Here is an 11918-nt window from a genome sequence, read left to right on the forward strand (position 1 = left end):
GGACAATGGCTTATGACACTCGGTGAAATATGTCTATGCTCTGGAAAGTTTACTTCCCTCGGATTTCGGTCAATGTCCGTGTTATTTTGCTAACGGTGCTGCTGGTAAGATTTCTTATATACGAGTATAAACTAATAACTCTTGATAAGCTATGATTTCATGATGTAAACAATTCTTTATATAGAAGATATACAGATATTCGTTTCTGAAATTTTGTATGGCAGTGGAAATCTTTTTAGATTTATCACATATATATAGTTGTTGATTTGTAATACATGGATAAAAGTAACTTTGCACAGAACAATAAAATGTGTTGGGTCCTAGGATGAAAAAAGGCAGCTTTACACGATTTTTTTTATATTATGTACATAAAGATATAAAGAAATTAATAGTTTATTGGTTATTCAACAATGCTGTAAATATTGTTGATGTGATATTACAAAACATCACTTTTTTCTGAGCAAATTTCTTTGTAATTTGATTTACTGATTCAATATTTTCATACTCCTGACTGATTGCTCATATCTTCATAATTGACTTGGGATTTGTGGGTCTTGATAAAGTATCAAGCCTTGCTGTCTTCATTTTCGTCGTGTGAATTTAACATTTCTCAGAAAATGAAATGTTTTCAAACATTAACCAAAGCTTAGCTAAAACATATTCATCTTCCCTTTTTCTCAACACGAGACATGATTTTCCAATGGGTGTTCTATGTAATTTTCCAGGGCAATGGTTGATCTAGTGTCAAAATGAAAATCATTTCCGTTCTAAAATATTATACAGAACAACCTTCATTTACTAATTCAAACTGGGAAACCCAATTTGTACAATTTTGAATTCCACTACAATAGATTCTAATGAGTTTTGTCATCCTCTCTAACTAACAGGGTATGATGCATGTAGCTCACATTAACCGCTCTTTGAACTTTTATGAAAATGACTGTTTCAGCACACTACCTCTGTTGTAAGAGCATGGCACATGTTTATGAACACAGATTACCACTGTTGGCCGAAAACCGCCAGTGCCTTGAATCCTACTCCATTTAACCCGTGCAGGGGTACGTATCAAAGTGCTTGGAATTATGATTGTCCAATGTGTCACAGTTTAGTGGGAGAGGGTGCTAAAGGAAAACACCATTCAATTCTAACACACTATTAAAATTTCAAAGTGTTTCATGATTTAAAGTGATAGAGATAAATGCTCTGGGGAATCACATTTAATATTTTGGCGATATTTACTTTCATGACCCTTAGCTCAAAACTACTTGCCAAGTGGCCTGCGCTCGTTTTTTGCCCAAAGCAGTCAAAATAAAACAAGTTTCAGAATAGAAAAAGATCATTTGTTTGGTAAATGACGAAATATATTTTAAAAGTATATACAGTACAGGGGGTCATTAAAACCAAGTATAAAATAAGATCATATGCTGCAAATGACAAGATGACCCCCTGTTACATACATCTGTAAAAATATCATTGAGAAAGACAACATATATACAAAATAAAAACACCCGGTCTAACAAGAAGGACGTTGTATCCTGTGGTTGACGTATTGCATACACATGTAAAAAGACTAGCTTAGAAATATTGCCTGCTTTACTTTAATTCTTTACCTATTATTTACTGAGTGTTACATAACATATTCGATTTTTAAACATGCAATCCATGTGCATTAATTCTTCAGATACTGTAGATTCCTTATTTTACGCGATACTTATTGTCGCGAAATGACTCATGGAGGTCAAATCGCGTGAACATAAATTCGCGAGTGCTCTGTTGATCAAGTGGTTTTGCATGTATTTTAGGAATATAAAAATAAAAGCGAGAAATATTTTTTCGCGAGTGATGTTTCTCGCGAAATTACGCGATGATAAATTCATCGCGTATATTTAGGAATTTACAGTAGATTTGGATGACTCTAAATAGATAAGCGATAGAATATAACCACACAAAAAGATTCTTTTTAGTACACATGGAAACCCGTACAAACTATTCTTTCTACTTTACCTTCATTAACCTTTCTCTCGTCCTCTGGGAAATATTCGTCGTTTTCATTGTTTGATTTCTAGGATAGAGTTGCAATTAATAAATTCGTTTGATGACGACCAGTTCTAATCTGTAAAAAAAAAAACACACCCCAAAACAACCAAAAACCTGCCAGACACAACACAACATGTTTAATATTGCTTTCCTACAGCCAAGTGTTTTACTTCTCGGATAAATAGTTATGATGAAAAACAGAGTTGTACTAATTAAATCTCTTCCCATATAGAACACAGGAAGAATATTCTATCATACTCTAATAAAATTGTTTACTTCTCCATATAAACCAAATACATAAATATGCTAATAGTTCACTTTAGTCTTTTTGATGTTTGCAAATGAATTCTCACCCCAATATCCGATCTTTTAGAGAACTACGTAAAGTTAAACAGACTAAACATCCAGTGACTTTAATCCTATTTGATTACTTCAGCCTCGCTGTAATGAGCACTTAGCTTTTAGGTTAGTGTCAATAGTTTGTTTCCGGATTTTGACTCTGTTTTTTTAAATCAAATATCAGTATCAATATATTTTGCAACACTTAATGCGAATATTTGTTTCCGAAATGCGAATTTAATGCCATTTTTTCTTATTGTTCAACACAGTAATATATTCTATCTCTTTCTTAAATTCGATTTAGCTAAACAGTCAATATTTGAATTAGATATTGACCGATCAATCCAAGGCATTTAACAAATTGTGACGTCATGATATACCATTTGAATATCATTAGAATAGATGTACAAACGTTAAAAACATTATTTGTACAGCTTCTTTGGGATGATAAAACACCGGAAGACAGATGCATTAGATCAATTTGATTTCACAGCAATTGTATTTCACATCCAATGAAGCTATCTAATACGCAAGTTCCGAGATATCAGCTCTTCTGTGATGGAGGTACGTTCAGTATTCTGTTGAACGCTTTGGTGGGTACAAGATGTATACACATATTACAGACTAGCTATGTAAATAAGAATAACAGTCCTGAAAGCGTAACTTTTGTTTATATCAGCCGTTGGTATACATTAAACTGACCATATCAAAAATAACATTTGTTTGAATTAGGCCATTAAATTAAATATTCATTTATTTTTTATTTCCTCTTCTGCATGAGTGATACTTTAATGAAGAAAGATGGTGATTATCGATTTTGTGTTTGAGCTATTTTATTATCAAATAATCGTAAACTTACTAAAATTGTGTGTCCCAGCAGTTTGGGTGGTTGCATGATGTCTGATAATCATCCTTCAGGCAATATATGAAGGCAGCGATAAGCATTTGTACCCACCGCGTGCGGACAAAAGTATGTTTTGCGTCTTACTGTGCGTAAGAGTTCCACAAAGGGAAAGAACTATTGGGCAACTCGGAGATTGCGTATTGATATTAAATTACTTAATGTGATATGGAACGTTATATCGTATATAACTATATTTCCGAGTTGCCCTAAAGTTGTTTCCCTTTGTTGAACTCTTAAGTACCATGAGACACAAACTATATCTTTGTTCACACGCGGTGAAACAAACGCAGTACAAATGAAAAGGAAAATTTAGTAAACATGCATACTGGTTTTCGGGAGGCTTTTTGATATTTCATTTTTATTCAGAAATGTTTTTGTCTATTGATATAAACTAGAATAAACTTCTTAACTATGACGAAAAGCTTTTCAAGAACCAAAATAAGTGTTTACTAATTTTCCAAATTATACAACTTTGGATTTTCGAGGGTTTTTGTGTGTGTGTCAATTTCAAACTTGGGGACAGGGAACATTTAAAAATGGATTAACGTCGAGTAAGTGTTGATTTCTTTGTAACATATACATTCATTAATGTTAAAGTTATGAAAATAACATGTCTGTTGCGTAAATCCAGCCATATAAAAAGGAGTCGAAACATCGGTTGAAGCTTGAGCCGTTTCGGTATTAACATATTTTTCAGAACCGAAATTTGAAGGTTTGCAAAGTGAATGAACATAGGTTATGGCTGTCCACTTTACAAAGAGAATACACAGAAAGGTAGAATGCTTAAATGACTGCGTTCCATTATAGGCAATGGGGGGGGGGGGGGGGGGGGGGGCAATACCGGTTTTACCAACCGAGGACGCAGTAGCCGCTCGTCAACGCCCATTTCAGAGCTTCAAATCTCATCTTTATCCACTCAGAATGCATATTACATGTACATTGGAATAGTTGTGATATATGTTTATGCTCTGCTTACATGGTAAAACTCAGAATGTGACAATCAAACCTGATCTATTGACCTCGAATATCATGACGGGGAGTATTTTAGACCCAAAATTTGAAAACAAATATATATGTATACAAAATGTAGGGGAAAGTTTGGTGGTGAAAATATTATGATGAAGACAACGATACCGTTCCTTTAAATGACCTGTTCACACGAATTAAATAGCGTTCACATAGCGGTAATGCGAGGTAAACTAATGCGTATTATATTCGTATGCATTTCCAAAATAACAGGAAAGAAAAGAAATAAGACTAGATAAATGAGAAAAGAAAACTTTTTTCAAATATGACTGACTAGTTGTTTGATTTCTCTCGCGAAATGACATCCAGGATATGAGGTATGTTACGTAAAACACTGTAAATAAATGAGAACATATGATAGCAATTTTCCTAATCCTCGAGAAATCACTTGCTATTTCCTCTGACGACCAGCATTTAATCAAGGTAATTGTTTCTCCAAGAGCCCAGTTAACACCTGCTTCCTGTTTTAATTAGCAAGAGCCCAGTTAACACCTGCTTCCTGTTTTACTTAGCAAGAGCCCAGTTAACATCTCCCCCCTGTTTTACTTAGCAAGAGCCCTGTAAACACCTCCTTCCTGTTTTACTTAACAAGAGCCCAGTTAACACCTCCTTCCTGTTTTACTTAACAAGAGCCCTGTAAACACCTCCTTCCTGTTTTACTTAACAAGAGCCCAGTTAACATCTCCCTCCTGTTTTACTTAGCAAGAGCCCTGTAAACACCTCCTTCCTGTTTTACTTAACAAGAGCCCAGTTAACACCTCCTTCCTGTTTTACTTAACAAGAGCCCTGTAAACACCTCCTTCCTGTTTTACTTAACAAGAGCCCAGTTAACACCTCCCTCCTGTTTTACTTAGCAAGAGCCCTGTAAACACCTCCTTCCTGTTTTACTTAACAAGAGCCCAGTTAACACCTCCTTCCTGTTTTACTTAACAAGAGCCCTGTAAACACCTCCTTCCTGTTTTACTTAACAAGAGCCCAGTTAACACCTCCCTCCTGTTTTACTTAGCAAGAGCCCTGTAAACACCTCCTTCCTGTTTTACTTAACAAGAGCCCAGTCAACACCTCCCTCCTGTTTTACTTAGTATGCAGAATACAGGTCGTGTCTGGCATTATCTTATGACACAATGTTTGTACGTGCGGATTTTTGGTGGTTTTTTGTTTGTTTCTTTTTTGGGGGTGTTTTTTTTGTTGTGATTAATATCATTTCAATTAGTTTTTCGCTCAAAAATATCACAAATATCTATAACTTACCAAGGGTATGATGCGTGTGACCCAAATTTGCCATTACACATGCGTCTAGCTACGCTTTCCGTTCACAAGCAGCTAATGCAAAGTAAATTTGATGCACATTAAAGATGCGACATACATTTTCTAATGCGCATTCAAACCTCCGTGTAAGCTCGGTTAAGATTTAATGAGCATCAACTTACGTTTAATGCTAATTCTTCGAGTGAACACGGTATATATAATGCGGTAGAGAGATACATACAAGACATTTACCATACTTATTTCATCTTTGCAAATCATTTGTTTATTAACAAGGCATGCGGAAGATGTTCTCCAAACTAACACGCAGAAGACGCTCTCCAAATTGATTTTTAGTCCTATGTATGTTACAATATACACTGTAATATGACAAATCTGCTTGGTTAAAACTGGAGATCGTATCAGTTCGCCTTGGTGCATGCAATTAAGCTGAAGGTACGGGCGGCATCTCGCAAGTCTGACCTTCTTCAGAGAGGTAAAAAAATTGTATAAGGAGAATCAATCCGGATAACTATCACCCCGGGATCTCTCTTTTCTCTGATAGAATAGAATCATTTAAGCAAACCGGTGTACCTAATTGAATTCATTCAATTATTTTTAACAAGAATGAACAGGTTATCACACAATTCAAAAGCTAGAAACATACGAAAATTAAAAGATTCATCTGTTAATCTGTTACTATTGAAATTCACTTTGTCCTCAACTTGAAACGTAATTCAGGAATATCGAACAGCGAATCTTATGGCTGCAACTTCTTGTAGTGTCATTTCTAGATGAGCTATCTTTCGCGGTCTGCTATTCAGTTTCTTGGCTTGTTTTTCACTACCTCGATCTGCTGTTAATGGCTGCGGTGGTAGCTCATGATCAGTCGGTGGAGTGCTGCAGGTCAGAAAGGGATCCCAGGTCGCATTATACCAAAGTGGATGAAATAGGAAGCGTTTGTTTCATCCGCAAGCGACCAGCGCTCGGAATATAAGACGAGGTTCCTTGTCACATGCTCCGAAGCACGGTAAAGCACATCGTCGCAAGCCACGTCTATTGTCTCCGTTTACACTTCGTCAAATGCCATGGCTGTATGATTTTAAAAGTACCCGACATCATGAATATTTATGTTCATTAATCAACCAATCGGTGAGCTTCCATGAATTTTTTTGGTGGAAAGAAAATCATTCGGAGGTCATTGTGTGCTCGTAGCGGAATGATCCGAGGATTGCCGATTGAGAACAAACTGGATACTTTTTTGCTGTTGTAACTAATGAACACTTCTTTGTTGACTTCACCGATGTAATGAATTTACCATATGATATGCGTAACCACGCCGCTCTCTTTAGATAAACTAAGGTTTAGGGTATTTCAAATTTCAACAGATCCACTTTAAATACCCCTAATTTCTTCATCAAGTTTGAGAATACGATTAAGTTTATCGACACAGAATTTACAAGGTAACCACTGCTGTTAATGCGAATTTCATTTAATAAATACTTAAGAATTTTACTTGCTTCTGTAAGTAGGGATCTGCAGCCCTTTTTGTCCGTTATTACTTGTAAACAAATACTGCACGTTTTAGTTGTGGGTGCAGCCATTAAAATACCGGAAATCTGTGATTGTGACTGTGATTGGTCCAAAATCGTTATTGTGTCATTTCATAAATATTCATGAAAATCGAGTGTTTCGCTGATCATGCAGCCACGGTTTGAGGTAGGGTAGGTACCTAGGACTAAGTAACCGTGGCTAGCGACGATGGATAAAGCACCATATCACTGCTACATGTAAATGGCCCTGAGCACCTAGCATTCATCTTTTGTGGCAATTCATCTCAAAGTCAGTGACACATTCTCTAAGGAACAAGCAATCAATTCAGTCGTTTATTCCATGTTGTTCAGAACAACTGAAATTTGTTTCGAGGCTCCTGCTAGTATATCCTGTGAATTACTTAAATTTTACAGACTAATATTTTGTACTTTTGTGACGATTTCCGTGGTTCCTTCGTTGCTTTACTAGTATTGAAATTATCGTTATGTCAATTTCACTGTATTATAGTTTTTAACTTGTCGTAAGGCATGTTCCCACAATATGACAAAACTACGTTAAGAAGTTTTATGACGAATCCATTATAGGAATTCGTGCGAGGCTGTTTGAATCATGTTCATTGTTAGCAAGTCCTTTACGAAAAGGCAACAAGATGATAGTTCTTCGATTGCCAACATGTTCCGTGTACCTGATCTGTCTGTTGTACATACTTCCAGTTTATTGTATGTATCTTGAATATCATCACTCTAGCTATCTGCCTATGCTTATCCGTTACATACCGGGCAATGGTCGCCCGTGACATCCGCTCCTATCGATACACATCAGTCGTGCAATGGTCGCCCGTGACATCCGTTCCTATCGATACAAGTTGTCAGCCAGGCATTGACCGCCTTCGACATCTGTTCTTACTGATACATGTTGTGGACCGTTTAATGATCGCCCGAGGAACAATTTTTAAAAAACATATTTGGTGAATTTTGCTTCCGCTATTGATGTCATGGCATCCAATTTTTCGGTTTCCCATATGTGAATAATTGGTTTTACTAAGTCACCAATTGCGAAGTCCTAGATCTGGTTCGGTTTGCAGTGGCAATATACCATTTCGCAGGACTTTTGTCAGTTGGAACGCATTCATTAACATTTATATCATTTGACTGGCAACTTCAAAAGAATCCTCAATAGACACGAATAATTTTCTTTAAAAGCCCATGATATCCATCTGAAGATAAGAAAATTCAAGTAGAACATTGAACATTGAAATCATTTCGTTTAATGAAGTAAATAATTAACATAAAACATCTAAGGAACATGAATTAGGTAAAACAGCTTGCATCGACCATATCAAAATTTGCATTGGTAAAGGTAAATTATGATCAAAATTACATGATTCGGAAAAATCTTTGAGATGACATATCGGTAATAAAAGGATGCGAGGACACTGATGAAGAAATTAAAAACAACAGATCATCGGATATAGACGGAATAGTGTTGAGTTTTAAAGATTTTTTTTTTTCAAATTACATTATGCTTTATTTCTTTCATTTTTTAAACTCATTTAAATATGGTGAAGTACATGTAACATCGTTTAAACCTTATTTTGTTTGCTTGTTTGTTGCAAGATATCATCTAGTTTACCCTCCCCCTTTGTTTTTACATCGTTTACTTGATCAAGACATAGGGCTCATGGCAGGTGTGAACGGTCGACAGGGGATGTTTACTCTTCCTAGGCACCTGATCCCATTAATGAGTAAGATTTTTATCGGTCTTATGAAGTTTTAAAGCTTGCGTTGATTGAAACATGAAATTTCATTCTTAAAGTGCTATGTAAAAAGCCCTGTCATCTTATCTTTGAATATTGTGAAAATTAGAACGAAATCAGGATTCTTTTATTCTATATTTTTACATAAATTTGTTGCAATCTCCAAAAATTATATCCTACATGTAACTGTAAGCACTCGACAAAATGTTCAGAATCACAAATGGCTCAGGCTGTGTAAAAACAAACAAGTACTAACATGTAATATACTTTCTGGGGACCGGCAAAACCAATTCTATCCACAACCTTGATGTTTTAATCTTCCCTAGAAGAAAATTTATGTTATATCGCATAATTTTTGCCGAGTTGCAACGAAGTTGAATTCGGCTATTGGTTTGGTGATGCGGGCGGGCGGGCGGGCGTCAACAATTGGTTTCCGGATGATAACTCGAAAAGTTTACAATCTAATCAAATGAAACTTTGATATATTGTTGGGTACCATGTAAGAAAGACCCCTATTAATTTTGGAGAAAAATGGTCAAAGGTCAAGGTCACAGTGACCGAAAATAGAATGAAAATTTCAGAAAAATTTTGTTTCCGGGTGATACATGTAACTCAGAAAGTTTTAATTCGAATCAAATGATACTTAAAGATATTGTTATGTACCAGGTAAGGAAGACCCCTATTGATTTTGGAGAAAAAAAGTCAAAGGTCAAGGTCACAGTGACCGAAAATAGATTGAAAACTTCAGACAAATATGGTTTCTAGACAGTAACTCGAAAAGTTTAACAGGTTGGGAACACTTCCCCTATAGCGAGATATTCTCGCTAAAACGCGATTATCCCTCTTTAGCGAGAAATAAACATTACCATAAACAGGTGTTTTGGCGTCTTTATTGAAAATAATGGCAAATCCCGTGCAACGCTGAATAAGTGCGACACGCACTCAACATGATGCGAATTGTTTCTATGAAATTGACAACATAGTCATGAAATTGCATATCAAAGTTGCTGCGTAAGAGGGAAGCAGTCTGAAATCTAATACACATCGTGAGTGTTTTTGTTTGATTCATATATTTTCAGAAGTATCAGACATTTTAGCACTTTTTCTTCTTTTCACTTTACTCACGAATCACAAAGAGATGTACTCCGCGGGTGTTTTTCTCGGTTGTACGGGATATATTTATTCTCCCTAGAGAGGGATAATCGCGTTTTAGCGAGAATACCTCGCTATAGGGGAAGTGTTCCCAAGCTGTTTAAAACTGAATCAAATGAAACTTGGTTATATTGTTGGATAGCAGGTTAGGAAGACCCCCTATTGATTTTGGAGAAAAAAGGTCAAGGTCACAGTCCTGAAAAAAGATTGAGAATTTTAGAAATCTGGATCTGCATGATAACTCTAAAAGTTTAAATCCGAATCAATTGAAATTTGGAGGTATTGTTGGGTGGGTAAGGTATCAGGTAAGGAAGACCACTATAGATTTTGGAGAAAATAGATAAAAGGTCAAACTAGATTGTTGATACTAGGTAGGGAAGACTATTGATTTTCGGGAAATCAGCCGAAATGTCAACCGAGAATAAAAGAAAAAGAAATCGTGTACTAGTGTGTTACTTCGGAATTTGGATGGCATAATGGATTAACTCCAGTCTGTTACTTCTGTGAAGGAATCTACCCAATTTAGAAAGAAGTGTTATGTACATGTATATAATGATGGACATATATAAATCAGGTAAAAAAAATTTCTACTGTAGCAATTCTTTGCATGCTTTGCTCCTATACTATACTATCACATGGCAACATTCAAATCAAATGTATTTCACCATTACCATAAACTTAGACCAATGTGAAAAAGATTTTCATTTCTATAAACTGCTTTTTAGATGTTTTTTATTTGAATTTGCGAAATACATTTGGTTTGAAGGAGGGTTTAAATACATGATGTACACGTCAATCTCTAAATCTCCTTTTAAAAATGTATTCACAAGAATTTATTACATTATATCCAACAATTAGTTCTTCACAATTATAAATATGCCACATCATTCCTGACTTTACAATGTATCCCATGGAACTCGGCTCATGCACCCCTGGGTGCATATATTGATTTTTCTATTTAGTGTCTTTTTCCAAGGTTGTTTTGAAGAAAAAAACATGAGTTGTTTGGAATTGTCTATATGCCAATCTTTGTAAGTTTAAACTGATTCAAATGTCCCTACCAGACTTCAGAGTGTACACCTCAGGCGAGAATATCTTGCTAATTTCCCGACCAATTTAATCTCGACTTTTATCGATCCAATTTTAAATATAAATAATCAAAAGGCGTTTTATGCTTCAATTAATCCGATTCTTTAGAGACACGAAATATCATCTGAACAGAGAAAGTAATTAACATGAATCGAAATTAAAATTACAGAATATTTCCAAAAGCATCGATATTAGACGTACAAAAATTTAGAATTCAATCGAAATATATATATATATATATATATATATATATATATATATATATATATACACACATACATACATACATACATACATACATATCTATATATATATATATATAAGTAGAAAAAAAATGTATCCAACAATGATTAAGTACACTTGATCCGCATTTATTTATTATAAAAATTTGAATATCTATTTAAATGTAGACCACATGTACTTAGTCATATATATATATATATATATATATATATATATATATATATCGATTGAATTTTAAATTATTGTACGTCTAATATCAATGTTTTTGGTTACATTCTGTAATTTTAATTTCGATTCATGTTAATTACTTTCTCTGTTCAGGGTTATAGGGTTTAAATTAAGGAATTCAAAACTTCACAAAGCCGATTGAGTATACTGAACTAGTATCTTTATATTTCATTACAATAAATCTACGCCATGCTGTTACCGGATTGATGATTGTTTGATGAGGTTGGACAGCCTGACAGATATAAAAGATAGGATAAATTCTTATGGATATCGTATAGACAGTTATTGGTCTGATTTAATGCACAATATGTGGGACGAATTTATCCTAAGGCTGTATTTGTTTAA

The 11918-nt window shown here is 34.9% G+C and overlaps 1 protein-coding gene across 1 annotated transcript in view; it reads left to right on the forward strand.

Annotated features, from left to right (window-relative positions):
* Positions 1-976: 976 nt before the first annotated feature.
* Positions 977-11918, forward strand: part of LOC125669231 (atrial natriuretic peptide receptor 2-like) — a 27195-nt gene continuing 16253 nt past the window's right edge. The window contains exon 1 of the mRNA XM_056164278.1: positions 977-1058. Within this exon, the coding sequence (XP_056020253.1) occupies positions 980-1058 (79 nt within the window). The 5' untranslated portion in view covers positions 977-979. The remainder of the gene's footprint in view (positions 1059-11918) is intronic.

This window comes from Ostrea edulis, chromosome 4, assembly GCF_947568905.1.
Source record: "Ostrea edulis chromosome 4, xbOstEdul1.1, whole genome shotgun sequence".
Taxonomy (NCBI): domain Eukaryota; kingdom Metazoa; phylum Mollusca; class Bivalvia; order Ostreida; family Ostreidae; genus Ostrea; species Ostrea edulis.